The sequence below is a fragment of the Martes martes genome, assembly GCF_963455335.1.
Source record: "Martes martes genome assembly, chromosome: 9".
Classification (NCBI taxonomy): Eukaryota; Metazoa; Chordata; class Mammalia; order Carnivora; family Mustelidae; genus Martes; species Martes martes.
Genome location: NC_137896.1, coordinates 90,073,328 through 90,089,333, shown reverse-complemented (window position 1 = coordinate 90,089,333; position 16,006 = coordinate 90,073,328). Strand labels below are relative to the sequence as shown.

The 16,006-nt window shown below is 40.5% G+C and overlaps 1 protein-coding gene across 1 annotated transcript in view; it reads left to right on the top strand.

Moving 5' to 3' along the window:
• The window catches only part of M1AP (meiosis 1 associated protein), a gene marked incomplete at both ends in the record, with an annotated part of 75,150 nt that overhangs the window by 42,034 nt on the left and 17,110 nt on the right, over positions 1-16,006 (top strand). Inside the window, 2 exons of the mRNA XM_080813641.1 lie at positions 11,599-11,772; positions 15,650-15,812. Of these exons, the coding sequence (XP_080669767.1) occupies positions 11,599-11,772; positions 15,650-15,812 (337 nt within the window). The remainder of the gene's footprint in view (positions 1-11,598; positions 11,773-15,649; positions 15,813-16,006) is intronic.

Genomic DNA, 16,006 nt, shown 5'->3' with positions numbered 1-16,006 from the left:
ACAGTGTGTAACTGGGTCTTGCTTTTTAATCCATTCTGCTAATTTCTGCCTTTTACTTGGAATATATAGTCCATTAACATTTACCATAAGTATTGATATGGTTGGATTTAGGTATACCATTTTATTTACTTTTTGTCTTCTCTGGGTTTTGTTAACCCTTTCCCTGCTTTCCCACATTTTTTAGATTATTAAATATTTTTAGAATTCTGTTTTAATTAATATTTTGTCATTTAGCTATATTTCCTTACATTAATTTTTAGTGGCTTCTCTAGGGATTATGTTATAGATTCTTAACTTTTTATAGTCTACTCAGAGTCAGTATAGTACCACTTAACATAAAACACTGAAGCTTCAAGATTATAATACTTTAGGGTGCCTAGCTGTCTCATTCAGTGGAGTATGAGACTCTTGATCCCAGGATTGTGAGTTTGAGCCCCACACTGGGTATAGAGATCACTTAAAAAAATAAAGTAAGAGGGGCACCTGGGTGGCTCAGTCAGTTGTTTGCCTTCAGCTCAGGTCAAGATCCCAGGGAGCCCCAGGTCTCTCTTCCTGCTTCTCCTTCTCCCTCTGTTACTCCCCCCACTGCCCCCCTTCCCTGCTTGTGCTCTCTCTCAAATAAATAATAAAATAAAATAAATAAAATAAGATGATAATATTTTACATAAAATGTGGAAACCTTACAGGGGTTAAAAGATATTTTTTAACTTTTCAGCAGCCTACTTAGAATTAATATAGTTCCATTTCATGTGAAATATAGAAACTTTGCAACCATGTAGGTTCATTTATCCCCTACACACACACACACACACACACACACACACACACAGAGTCTTTTATTTTATAGTTGCTATGTGGATACATCTACATTATAAATTACATAAGACATTATTATAAATTTTGCTTTAAATTGTCATGTGTATTTTAAAGAAATCAAGAGAAAAATATTCTTTTCTTTTCCAGTGCTCTTCATTCATTCCTGAAGTGTTTCCTTTGGATATTATGTCCTCCAGCTCAAAGAATTTTTTTATTTCGTATAGCTAGTTCTGGTGGTGACAAATTCTCTTAGTTGTTATTTATCCAAAAATGCATGTTTCAACTTCATTCTTGGAGGGTATTTTTCTTGTATATAGAATTATGGGTTGACCAAATATTTCTTTCTTTCAGCATGTTAAAAATGTTATTCCACTATCTTCTGGTCTTCCATGGTTTCTAATCAAATATCACAGTCCTTGAATCACTTTCCACTGTATGTAAAGGTTCATTTCTCTGGCAGCTTTCAAAAATTTTCACTTTACGTTTGTTTTTCAGCAGCTTTACAATGATGTGACTAGGCACAGATTTCTTATTTAGGGTTCACTGAGCTTCTTGAATCTATAACCATTCTGTACCCGATTTCAATGTGTGGGGGCATTTTCCCACAAGCAATTCTATACCAGCTGCGAGTCCTACAACTTAACTCAATTCCAGCACTATCTGGAGATAGCATCAGATCCACAAATTAAGGGCTCAGTCCCATAAAATCTCACACATGTGTACATGTACACACACACATACCAGATACCAATCACAAGTCCGGGTTGTCACCTATGCTTCTGAGTGATCAGCTATAGATCAGAACTTCCAGTGACTACCTCCTTGGATTTGATAATTTGTTAGAGCGGCTCACAGAACTCAGAGAAACATTTTACTTACTAGATTACAGGAGGATATAATTCAGGAACAGCCCAATAAAAGAAATGCATAGGACAAAGTGTGAGGACAAAGGATCAGAGCTTTCAGGCCCTCTCCCAATACACCACTCTCCCCAAATCTCTACATGTTCATCAACCCACAAGCTCTATGAACCACGTCCTTTTAGGGGTTTTCATGGGGAGTTCATTACATAGACACAGTTAGTTAAATCACTGGCCATTGACAAGTGATTCAACTTCTGGTTCCCTTTTTCCTCCCCAGAGGTTACAGTGTGGAGCTGAAAGTTCCAACCCTCTAAACACAGGACTGACTTTTCTGGCAACTGACCCCATCCTTAGGTGCTTCCCAAAAGTCACCTCACTAACATGAGGAAAGATACCTTTATTGCTCTCTCACTTAGGAAATTCCAAAGGTTTTAGGAGCTCTGCCAGAAACAAGACAAAGATCAAATATATACCTCTTATTATAAGCCACAGTATCACAACCTATAAATGTATATCTTTGATTCAATTTGGGAAATTTCCTGCCATCATCTCCTCAAATATTTTTTCCATCTCATTTCTCTTTGTCTCTTCTTCTGGGACTCCAGTTACCCACATGTTAAGACTTTTAAAATTGTTTTACTGTTTTCCAAGCCTCTGTGGTTGGTTTTATTTTGTTCAAAATTTTTTCTTTCTCTTTTTTAGATTAAATTATCATCTCCATTGACCTATCTTTAAGTTCACTGTCTCTCATCTCTCATTCCCAAGCCCATGTGGTGAATTTTCTTGTTCAGATACTGTATTTTTCAGTTCTAAAATTTCCATATTATATTTTTTATGTTTTCTATTTCCCTGATATTTCCTATATCATCATTCACTATGAACATATTTTCTACTCCTCATTGAACATAATTATAAGTTATAGGTATAGTTATATAATTATGCTGCTTTAAAATCTTTGTCTAATAAGTCTGATACCTTTATCATCTTGGTGTTTGCATCTGTTGATTGTATTTTCCTTTGAGACTGGGTCACATTTTCTGACTCTGTATGCCAGACACATTTGGGCTGTATTTTGTGAATGTTGTTACAACAACAGGGACTCCGGATTCTAGTATATTACCCTGAAAAGTGTTTGTTTTGGTAGACAGCTAACTTTGTTAGATGCAAACTGCAGCTAGTTATGGTCTGCAGTAGTCAGGAACTCAGATCTCCATTGCATTCGTTAAGCCTCCACTATGAGCTGCTTCTAGTTTGTCCCATACATGTGTGGTATAAGGGTCAGCAAGGTGCCTGGACTGAGTTTTAAACACATAATTTAGGGTTCTCAGGCTCCCTCCCTTCTTGGATTTCTTCCTCACTTTCTGGAGGCTCTCCTTGCCCCTGGCTCCTCCCCCTGATAAGGCCAGTGAAAGACAGAGATCTTTCTATTAAAGTTTTAGCTGCTATACTAGGTTCACACTGTTACAACTGAGGCCACCCTTGGGGGAATTCATTCTTTGCTGGTCACTTGTTCCCAAGTTTCAGTTCCTCTCTGAAATCTACCTTTGTTCAGTCTCCACAGTCTTCATATAGCTGTCCTCACATAGTTTTATTTTTTAATATATTATCTCAGATAGCTGTTTTATTTTTTGAACTATATTATCTAGAGTTTATAGCTATGGTTTATAAGGAAATAAGAACCCAACCAGACTGGAAGTCCCCCTTCACTGTTGATCAGTTTGGTTCTTTCTTTTTTACTTCCTTTCTACATTCCATTCACTTCAGTAAGCTCAAGTGCTCCATCATTTCTCTCTGTCTTTACAAGACTATGACTTAAAAGTTCTTTTGATTAAATCCCAAGTCTTCTCTGCTCCTCCTTTCTCCTTCTCATCCCCTAACACTTACAGATGTACATTCTCCTGCTTTACTTGGCAAATGCCTGGTGTTACTCCCTCCCATCCTTGGACAATCTGGCCACTTTCCCATCTGAAATCAGCCCCACCATATAACTAGCACTGGAGCACTAGTTAGCACAATACAAGGACTAACTGGGGACAGAATTAAACACGAGTACAGATATAAATTTAGTATAGGATGAAGGTGGCCTGTTACATTACAAGGGCAAAGATGGATCGTTCTAAAAGTGGTACCAGGCAACTGGTTACCATCTAGAAAGTATTCTACGTGTACCAGGGACCTAAATGTAAAAAATAATATTTCAAGAGTAGTAAGAGAAAACATTGGTGAATGCCTTTATCATCTTAGAATAGGGAAAGTTTCTCTACCTGTGACTCAAAATCCATGTGCAGTAATTTATTTATTTTATTATTTATTATTTATAATTTATTATTTTATACATAAAAATAAATATATTTTTAAAATACATTTTAAATAAATAAAGCCAAAAGACAACTGAAAAAATTGGAGAAAGTATTTGCAATTTATGTCTTGGATGGGGGGTGGGAACATGGAGAGGAAGGGCTAATATCTCTAATAGAGAAAGAACACTTGAAAACTTAGGGGAAAAAGACCAAAAACCCTACAGAAAAATGGACAAAAACATGAGTGGATAATTCAAAGGGTATTTTTAAATGGCCCTTAAACATATGAAGATTAAAAAAATATATGAAAATATGCTTAACCTCACTCATAGAGAAATTATAAAACTGCACCAACATACTACTTCCCATCTATTAGATTTGCCAAAGTTAAAAATTATGAGAACATATTTGCATTACTGGTAGAATGCACAGTGGCACAACCCTTCTGGAGGGATATTTGGCAATATCAAACAAAATGCCATGTGCATTTACTTTTTGTTTTGTTTTTGTTGATTCACTTATTGAACATTTATTTTTTATTTTAGTCTTTGTTTAAAGTTTTTATTTAAATTCTGGTTAGTTAACATATAGTGTAATGTTAGTTTCAGGTATACAGATTCATCCCTTCCATATTATACCTGATGTTCAGCACAAATGCCCTCTTCAATACCCCTCACCTGTTTAACCCATCCCTCCCCACCTCCCTCTGGTAACCATCAGTTTGTTCTCTATAGTTAAGAGTCTGTTTCTTCGCTTGCTCCCTGTCCTTTTTTCCCAATGCTCATTTATTTTGTTTCTTAAATTCCTCATATGTGGGAAATCATATAGTATTTGTCTTTCTCTGACTGATTTATTTCGCTTAGCATAATAGTCTCTAGCTCCATCCAATGGCAAATGGCAAGATTTCACTGCAAATGACAGGATTTCTTTTATATGGCTGAGTAATATCCATTAAAAAATTAATAAATAAATAAATATATCTCACATATTCTTTATCCATTCATCAGTTGGTGGACACTTGGCCTGTTTCCATAGTTTGGCAATTGTAGATGATGCTGCTGTAAACAGTGGAGTGAACGTATCCCTTTCAACTAGTATTTTTGTATTCCTTAGGTAAATACTTAGTAGTGCAATTGCTGGATCATAGAGTAGGTCTATTTTTAACTTTTTCAGGAACCTCCATGCTGTTTTGTTTATAGTAAATATAAATACGTTTGTGCAGAAAAAGAGGACTGTCTAAATACCTCTAAGTCTAGTGTTTTCCAGTCAAACTATATTTAGACTTTGGTATATCTCAATCAGTAAGGACCAGCTTCTTTTGCATGTGGGTTGCATTTTTTTTTTTTGTAAAATGAAAATAGAGCTCTTAAGGCCTTAGATAAAATGTGTTTTCTTACAACTTGGATCATATACTTCCTGAAGAGAAAACTCTCTCTCTCTCTCTGTCTCTCGCTCACACATACACAAAGATACACACATACACGCCATACCCTTACTGTGTTTTATTTTTCTTCATAGTACCTACCATTATCTGTAATTGTTTTTTGTTTCTGTTGTTTGTTTATTGTTTGTTCTCCCACTAGAATGTAACCCACAAAAGTAGATAATTTGTCTCTTTCATTGTTGACACAATAAGTGTGCCTGGATATTAGAAGGCATTAAATAAATAGTTATTTGAAAGACAAATGAACTGAGTGAAAGGATGAATGAATGAATGACATCTCTTCTCTCCCTGAGAATAGTTCTGGGAAATAAAGTCTGTCTATTCTCATTACACTTCTAGTTTTGCTGTCTTGTAGATTGGAACCCTAGGAAGATGGTCACCGCTTGGTCAGTCCTGCACTCACTTCTCTAGAGAGTCTGCATCACATAATCACCACTACCCTGCTACCTCCTTTCAAGGAGCTTCTCCTTTTTCCCAGGGTCCAAGCATCACTTCCATAAATGAGGCACATGAGCTCAGAGACAAGCCAGACTTCTCCCAACAGTGTGAGCTATTAGAGATTATCTGCATGAAGATAATCTCTAATAGCACATTGCATGAAGATAATCTCTAATAGCACATTGTTGATTTAAAGACAGTGGTTAAATGACTCCGCGCAGTTGTTCCTGAGCAAACTTTGTCAACTCTGATTACTTATCCTAGTTATTAACATCCTGTACTACTCCTATATTCAGAAGCTAGACAGCAAAGATTGCAAACTGGCCCAGAGAGGCTGAGATATCACAGTCCCACAGTTTTTACAGTGGCTCTTGACCTTTTTTGGACTCACAACACTCTCAAGGATCTGATGAAAGCTAAGGACGTGTCCCCCTCTTCCACCCTATTAGAATACAACTATACATGTACAGGTGAAGTTATATACAATTTCAGGGGGTTTCCAGAACCCCTAAAGCCTATCCTACTCAAGAACAGGCCATAGGAGGGCCATTTGGAAAGGAACAGGTCTGGCTTATAGGTCCAGGCCTTTGTAGGACAGGGGAGGATCTATAGGATTGAGCTGGAGCACAATTTTCCTAAGTCTCTACTTTAGATATTCTACGTCTGTTTGTGTATTAAAGTGTTACATTCTCGGCGCCTGGGTAGCTCAGTGGGTTAAAGCCTCTGCCTTCGGCTCAGGTCATGATCCCAGGGTCCTGGGATCAAGCCCCATGTCGGGCTCTCTGTTCAGCAGGGAGCCTGGATCTCCCCTCTCTCTCTGCCTGCCTCTCGGCCTACTTGGGATCTCTGTCTGTCAAATAAACAAAGAAAATAAAATCTTAAAAAAAAAAGTGTTACATTCTCCCTGTAACCTTTTTGCAGGGTTGAATTCTGAGAAGGACTGCTTTAGGCATTGCCTTATTTTCAATCATTTGGCTCTCTTAATTTTTCCTATTATTGTGGCCTTTCTGCAAGGGCTCAGTAAAAGGTATCACTGCTTGTGGCCACAGGAGGGCAGAGCAGATCCAAACACTGAATGTGAATGCTGTTTGCAGCCTTGCTGCAGTGAACCGGTCCTTCCTTGTCCTCACCACCCAAACACTCCCAGCCACACTCACTCCCATAACCTTCCTGTTTCATACTGTGAATGGGACTGGCTCATTACTGTTCGCCAGTCAAGGTGAGAGTTGCTCTTCAATCTCTGAGAAGTGACAAGTCTCTTCCCCATTTCCCAGGTTTAGTACATTTCCTTTTTTTTTTTTTTTTTAGTTTATTTGACAGAGATCACAAGTAGGCAGAGAGGCAGGCAGAGAGAGAGGAGGAAGCAGGCTCCCCACGGAGCAGAGACCCCCAACGTGGGGCTCGATCCCAAGACCCCAGGACCATGACCTGAGCAGAAGGCAGAGGCTTTAACCCACTGAGCCACCCAGGCGCCCCTCCTTTTTTTTTTTTTTTTTTTTATGATTTTATTTATTTTTGAGAGAGCACAAATGGGGGAGGGAGGCAGAGGGAGAAGCAGACTCCCCGCTGAGCAGGAACCAGATGCGGGACTAGATCCCATGGCCCTGTGATCATGACCTGAGCAGAGGGCACACGCTTAACCAACTGAGCCACCTAGGTGCCTGGTTTAGCACATTTCATTGTATTTGTGAGGAACACAGTTCTCTGTCTTTGGTGTTCTTACATATGTTAGTGGTGGGGAGAAAGCAGTCGCCAAGGGAAGTGATGGGGGGAGAGCTTATAAAAAAAGAAAGCACATTCTTATCCTGTAAGAGCAAATCATTTTGTTGATGAGAGAAAAAGAAGAAAATGCCATTTGTTGGACCTAGGCATGCCATTCATAGATAATCATCTCACTTCTTATGCTTCACTATAACTACAAAATAGGTTGTAATATCCCTACTTTGTCCAAAGTCACATAACTATTCCAAGTGGCAATTCAAACCCTCCTTTCTCCATCATATCCCACCACTTTTCATAAACTCATAGAAAGAGAAGAAAACCCTTCTGAAGAAACAGATTAGCAAGAGTAATTAGTATTGCCTAAATGAAGCCCACCGATACCCAGGAGCTGATGATTAAACCCAAATAAGGGAGGATATAATTAAGCATAACTTCCGGACAGAGTCAGTTTGGAGGTGAGTTTTGGGGGAGGAGCGAGCCATGGATTGACAGAGTAATAAAAGCACTAAGGAAGGAAGGAAGTCATGTGGCAAGGAGACTAATTTAGTTGAAGCAGAAGAGTTACAGGAAAAGGTAATGAGAGCTGAGGAGGGGGAGCAAATGTTGAGCTCAACAGGCATTTGCTAGGCTTCAGCTCTAAGCTAGCTACTGAGCTAGGGGATGGGGAATGAATGGGCATGTAAGATCTCAACAGGCAAGGGTGGGAAAGAATCATATGAGCCATCACAGAAGGGAAGAGTGGGGTATTTGATGAATAATGAGTAGAACCAAGTGGTACAGGGTGAGTGAGGGAAATAAAGAAAATAATCAAGGAAAGCAGTGTGTGCTCTTTAGCGAAGGAGAGAACTGAGGAAACCACGTTTTAGAAAAATTAACTGGTACGGGGTGCCCGGGTGGCTCAGTCTTTAAGCGTCTACCTTCCGCTCAGGTGGTGATTCCAGGGTCTGGGGATGGAGCCCCACTTTGGGCTCCCCACTGGGCGGGAAGCCTGTTTCTCCTCCCACACCCCCTGCTTATATTCCCTCTCTCTCTCTTATCCTCTCCACTTTCAGAGATCCTTCACTCAATTCCATTTCTTTCGTTTTATATCTGCCTTTTCATGCTTTAATAGTGATTTTTGCCTCACTGAAGTTTTGGGTTCAGTTCTTTCTGTACTTGTTACTCAAATTGAAGTCCAGGCCTCAGGCTCAGTAAAATTAAATTACTTCTCATTTTGCCTGAGACAGAATAAAATTCACATTATTAAAAAGATACTTTCTTTTGTGGCACCTGAGTGGCTCAGTGGGTTAAAGCCTCTGCCTTCAGCTCAGGTCATGATCCCAGGGTCCTGGGATCGAGCCCCACATTGGGCTCTCTGCACTGCGGGGAGCCTGCTTCCCCCTCTCTCTCTGCCTGTCTCTCTGCCTACTTGTGATCTCTGTCTGTCAAATAAATAAATAAAATCTTTTTAAAAAAAGATACTTTCTCTTTACTCACAAGTAACACTTCTTGGGCAGTGACTTTGTATTTATCACTGTAATACCTAAAACATAATGTGGCAGATGACAGTTTGAGGAGGATGGTCAAGAATAGTGTAGCAGGGCACCTGGGTGGTTCAGTGGGTTAAGCCTCTGCCTTCAGCTCAGGTCATGATCCCAGGGTCCTGGGATGCAGCCCCACATTGGGCTCTCTGCTCAGCGGGGAGCCTGCTTCCCCCCGCCCCCCCACCTGCCTCTCTGCCTACTTGTGATCTCTCTCTCTCACTCTGTTAAATAAATAAATAAATAAAATCTTTTAAAAAACAAAAAAACTCTTTAAAAAGAATGGTGTAGGGGCGCCTGGGTGGCTCAGTGGGTTAAGCCTCTGCCTTCGGCTCAGGTCATGATCTCAGGGTCCTGGGATCGAGCCCCACATCGGGCTCTCTGCTCGACGGGGAGCCTGCTTCCCTCTCTCTCTGCCTGCCTCTCTGCCTACTTGTGATCTCTGTCTGTCAAATTAAAAAAAAAAAATTAAAAAGAATGGTGTAGGGGCACCTGGGTGTTTCAGTGGGTTAGGGCCTCTGCCTTCGGCTCAGGTCATGATCCCTGCGTCCTGGGATTGAGCTCTCTGCTCAGCGGGGAGCCTGCTTCCTCCTCTCTCTCTGCCTGCCTCTCTGCCTACTCGTGATCTCTGTCTGTCAAATAAATAAATAAAATCTTTAAAAAAAAAGAGAGAATGGTGTAGCTTTACAAACTCCTTTACGTATAATCTTTGTACCCTGTACAATATTTCATCTTCTATATAATATATAATAAAAATTACTGCTTGGTGGAATGAATGAAATACTTGGTTAATGAATCCTCAGAACTGTTCATGGAAGATGGCAGAGTTTTAATCATACTGGTCAAAGAGAAATGCATTTAGTGCCCCTTTTCAGCCACAGAATAAGTCATTAATATGACATGAAGTCATCTGAGTCTCACCACACCTCCCCTGTGTGGGTACCAGCATGCTGGACTGAAGCCCTTTGTTCCCTGTGGAGAGTCTGCCACCTCTGCCTCCTTGTCCTCAGGAATGTCGTTCTAGAAATAAACCAGCCTTCTCCATGGAGTCTATGAGTCATACACAGAAGTTAATTCATCAATTTTCTTAGGCTCTTTGTGAAAGTATTTCAGAGAGTCCCTCATGGTAAGGAAAAAAAAAATGAGGTTCCTCTTCGGTTTCTTTCCAGCTCTTGCCTCATTTCCTCTCTCTGTGCTTCCTCTACTACCTTATATTTGGCTTTTACTGATAACCTTTACCTGTAGACCCAGACCCAGTTCCTGAGCAAGTGTTGGCCTAAAACAGGAAGTAGACCAGCAAAGCCTCATCACCCAACATACCTAGTTCCATTCACTCAGATTTGGAATCAATTCACACTCTACTAGAACATTTCTGTCTTCCCGGCTGCTAATCACACTTGTGAGTTACAGCCTGCCAATGACAAACTTGTGTAATCTGTGTCTGAGGTGAAGCCCGGGAGTACACTATTTTTTTTTCTTTTACTTTTTTAAAAAATTTGGTTTTTACAGCAGAAGTAATAATTGACTACATTTTTACTGTGAAATAAGAGGTGAAGAAGCAGCGCCTGAGTAGCTCTGTTGTTTAAGTGTCTGCCTTTCCCTTGGTCATGATTCCAGGGTCCTGGGATCAAGCCCCACATCGTCATTGGACTCCCTGCTTAGCGAGGAGCCTGCTTCTCCCTCTCCCTTTGCTGCTCCCCCTACTTGTGCTCTCTCACTCTCTCTCTCTCGAATAAATAAGTAAATAACATCTTTTTAAATAAATAAATAGAAAGAACTATTTATTTAAATAGAAAGAACTGAAGAAGCTGAAGCTCTCCCTTGTTAACTAAGTCTTTAACTTCCATTTGTGTATTATTTTTGGCTGTTTTTGTATTCCAGAATGTTTTTTAAATATAATAAAATTAAAACAGAATAGAAGTATGAATAATTTTTAAAAAAAAACATACTTCAGAACTCTGCCCTGTTTCCATTCCTGCCCACCATTAACAGTTTGATGGTAGCCTTCCAGACCTTTGTAAAAGGCATTTACATACATATGTATGTACTTAGGCCAAGGGTTTGATTTTTATTTATTTTATTTTATTTTTATATAAAGTGTTCATACATCTGTTCTACAACTTTATTTATTTATTTACCATTCTTAGATTTCCCTGCCAGTACATTTAGCTTTACTTTGTTTAACAGCTGTGTAATTATCCCAGCTGTGTAATTATCCAAAGGTTGAGTGTGCTGTAATTTATTTAAACATTACCCTATTGATGGATATTTGAATTGCTTCCTGTTTAAGGTTTTGATTATTTGTTATTACAACAATGCTGTACTGAACATCTTTGCATATGTGTCCATGTGTACTAATAAGAATGTCTCTAAGCTAGATATCTAGAGGATAGAACTGGTGGGTCAAAAGATGGGTGCATTTAAATGTTTACATTTTTCAAAGTTTGCAATTAAAGAATTAAATACTTTACCCGCTAATTCCCTTTCTTCTGCAGAGAGTTCTATCCTGGGAACTGACATTGACCTTCAAACTATAGACAACGATGTTGTCAGCATGGAGATTTTCTTCAAAGCCTGGTTACATAACAGTGGAACAGACCAAGAACATATCCATCTTCTTCTTCCTTCACGGTGTTCCAGCAACATTTCCAAAGCCAGAGATGATTCAAGTACACACCCCAAAAAGACATAATATATAGCCTATGATTATCCTACTCTCAGATTAAGACCCTAGATTTGTGAGTTGTCAGAATACACAGTAGTTGAGGTTTAGGGACTGAAGGAGGCTGTGTAGTATAAGTACAAGGAGTAGGAAAATAATTTCTAAAAAGTAACCACAGTTAGAAAAACTGAACCTAATTAAGCCTAGACAGCAAGGTCCAATTAGTTTAGGAGCAAAGACTTAGATACCTCAGTTATAGGGCAGCACATAAACTAAATAAGAGCACAATGAATCATCTATTTTTCTCAAATAATTCATTTTGAATTATAGTAGATATTATTGACTTGAGGCATTGACTATATTATTGACTATATTAATTAATATAATATAATATATAATAATATAATTAATATAATATAATATAATTGACTATATTATTAACTTGAGGCATGCTGGTACCTCAACAATTATCAACAGGGCCTGTGAGAAGGTAAGGAACCAAGATTAAATAGAGGTCTTCTGGATAGGAAGACACCAAACTGAGGTAAAGTAAAGCAACTAAAGAAGCAGGCCCCACAGAGGACAACTAGTAGCCCAACTAATAGAGGCAGGAGTTTAATGAGAAATATGGGTATAGACTCCTACCCCCTAAGGGGAAGACACATGGTGGCCCTTTCTTTCTGGGGATAGCCATCAGATATTTACCCGCCCACCCCTTCCCATGCCCCCATTTCAACCAAGGGCCTGGGATGCATTTGATGACTTACCTTGATTTCAATGTGTCTTTCCTTGGTGTGTAAATCTTCCCTGGACCTCCTTTCCACTCTTTTGTCCAAGGCTGATGGTGCCAATTCCTCCATGTCCCATCTTCTGGAATCCACTTCATATCTGTTTTTCCCCAAGCACTCTGTCATCTCCTTTTCTGTATTATACCATTTCATCTTCACCCACCACCATGAAGCAGGTACTGTTACCATATGTCATTGAATCTCAGATGCTATCAGTTATGAGATACACCATTATTTATGTACCACTAAGAAAGAAAAACACTGCCAATTAAACATGATACAACGCTTTCTTTCCCTTAGAAATATTATTTTATCCTTACTGAGAAGTTAAAGTAGTAAGTGTTTGGAGTGTGTGTCTGGCCAATGGTAATTGTAAGATACATGGTGAGATGTTAGTATGTGGGGAGAAAAATGTGTCTTCAAGTCAATTAAATACCAATATTATCTCCCTGTTTTACAGATGAGAAAACTGAGACTTAGAGAAATTAGACATTTTCCCAAGACAGCACAGAAAAATTAATAGCAGAATTTGAAGTTAGGCAACTCCAGAACCCACTCTTAATGCTTAAGATTAGAAGTTTATTTTTTGTACGTTTGACTACACTCAGCCCAAAAACCAGGTCTGTCTCCAGAACCTGGACCCTTACCTACTACAAAACCTGTTTCATGCTGGGCAGTTCTGAGCAAAGATGCTGCCTCATGCTGGGCACTTCTTTCATTAGGAGGGCTGGGGCCCTCCAAGGCCAGGAACTCCAGCAACCAGCCTTTCTTCAACTGTTGCACAGCACTTTCCCATAATATAGTGGAGAATTTTTCTACCTTTTCCCTCCCTCGTTCCATGGCTTTCAGCACCAGGGTCAGAGCCAGAATGTTTATCTCCATCTGCAGTCATTTTTCAGTAATTTGCAGGTCTTCTAGGTGCATGTTGGAACTTAGATCCAGATTCATCAGCTCTTCTACTAGGGAGGCCAACACTGGAATCCAGATGCTCAGGCACAATTGGAGTAAGGTCTGGGGAAAGTAGCCCTCCTCCAGGGAGGGTGCGACCCACCTGAGAGTTTATACAAGTACAATAAAGACCATACTATAGTTATCCACTGTTCAAAAAAGAGAAACTGACTCATTACCACACTAGATTTCTGGAAATGTGGCTCACTATCAAAAATGAAACAGAATAATACAGAACACTCTCCTACTCTAGAATGTTTTGAGGACTGCTCTTCAGATGTTCACTCTGACTCCTTACAAGGTTCTCTATCCACTCCACCTTTTATAGCTGCTCAGGGCCCTTCACTCCACTCTCTAGGTGCTTCCCTCAGAGGCCTCCTCCTGGCAGAGTGCACAGTTAGCTTCAGATGAGTATCTTTTCTCGTTTTGTGGATCTGGAGTCTGTCACCTCTGCATCTGGGTTCAGCATGGTGAGAAGCACACCTGATTCTAGATTCTAGTTCTGCTAAGACAGCTTTCCCAGCTTCAGAACACTGTTGAGACTATGGTGCTAGTAGTTCTCAGCCCTGGCTGCAGTAAGAATCACATGAAGGACTTTTTAAAAATACCAGTATCTGGATTCCATCTCCAGAGATCCTGATTTCACTAGTGTGAGCTAGGGCCCAGACATCAGTATATTTTAAAAGTTTGTTAATGTGGGATGCCTGGGTGGCTCAGTGGGTTAAGCCTCTGCTTTCAGCTCAGGTCATGATCCCAGGGTCCTGGGATTGAGCCCCACATCGGGCTCTCTGCCCAGTGGGGAGCCTGCTTCTCCCGCCCCCTCTCTGCCTGCCTCTCTGCCTACTTGTGATCTCTGTCAAATAAATAAATAAAGTCTTTTTTAAAAAAATAAAAGTTCCTTGGGGCACCTGGGTGGCTCAGTGGGTTAAAGCCTCTGCCTTCGGCTCAGGTCATGATCCCAGTGTCCTGGGATCAAGCCCCGCATTGGGTTCTCTGCTTTGTGGGGAGCCTGCTTCCTCCTCTCTCTCTGCCTGCCTCTCTGCCTAGTTGTGATTTCTGTCTGTCAAATAAATAAAATATTAAAAAAAATAAAAGTTCCTTAATGAAAAGGTGATTCTTACGGCAACCAGAGTTGAGAATCTCAGCCAGGTGAACACAGCTGTCCAGTCCTAAAGCCCAGATATCTAACAATAGAGAAGTCAGGCACAGAAGAAATGAGGGGAGTCCAAGACCAAGCCCCTCCTACTGACTTCCTGGGCTCTGAGACACATCAAGCCAAAACTGTCTTACCCAGAATTAATGTCTACGTTTAACTGCTGGGCCCAGGAGGCCAGCTGGATCTGACCTCTATTCTGCTATCCTATCTCCTTTTCTACATTATTTCTACTTCTGCTTTTACATCATGTTTGTTAACAGTATTCAAACCTGGTGTACATTATTGAAAAACTTTGTAGTATCAAGGCTACAAGCTTAGAGCAATAGCACATTATACACTGTGGCATGCGAAAATACCTTGATGAATAATTCATACCTAGGTGAAGCCCCCTCAGAATGGTTGCAGAAGGTTCTACTCTCAGGTTTCTTTGGGGAATTAAAAAATAAACCATTTCAGGAACTTATTCCTCCCCCTCCCCTGAATGTCCTTAGAAGAGCCCACAGAGAAACAGTAGCTGTCACCTGACTCCCTGACTTCTGCTTTCCTGCTCTTCCTTCATCTGACCTATAGTCTTGCCAAAGCTTAGCTACAGGGAAGCAGCAGCAGCAAGATTTCCATCTGTGATTGCAAAGGGCCTCTGCATATCATAGTGTTAGCTGCCTCCTCCACAGAGAGCCCATGTTCCTCTCAGACTGGATCATAAGCCAGATCTCTCACTATGAGGCAACTGCTCAGCCAGGCCAGAAGTAAAACAAGTAAGAACCGTATCAGACACAGAAAATAAGTTAACTATCGTATTGAGCAACTCTGTAGGTCCAGACCTGCTCTGCCTTTCCAAACCAGTCATACTTTCCTGTTTCTACTCCCCTGCCTCCTCCCAAGCCTTACTTGCCTGGTGAATGTGGAATGGGTAGCAGATGTTGTGTCTTAATCACATAGCCTGAGGTAACTTGTGACAAACTGTCCCTCCCCCAATGCCATTTTTATTGTAGTGTGCCTGAAATGTGATCTCCAAGAGCGACTCCTCAGCCCATCCCTGCTCCCTGGTACAGCTGATGGCTCCTTGAGAATGGATGACCCCAAAGGAGACTTCAGCACACTCTACCAGATGGCCTCCCAGTCGTCAGCCTCTCGTTACAAGCTCCGGGTGATCAAGTATGGGACAAGAGAACTTCCCCCACCCATGCAAATGCCTATTCTTACCGGTTCCAGCTAGGAAGTCCAGAGGTAGAGGGCATCTCCAAGTGTCAGGCAGGTGGGAGTCAGTTCCAAAGCAGAAACTATAGTTATAGGAGTGAAAGAGCAAGCTCAGGCTGCCCAGCATGTGGAGACTAACGGCCAGATGGTAG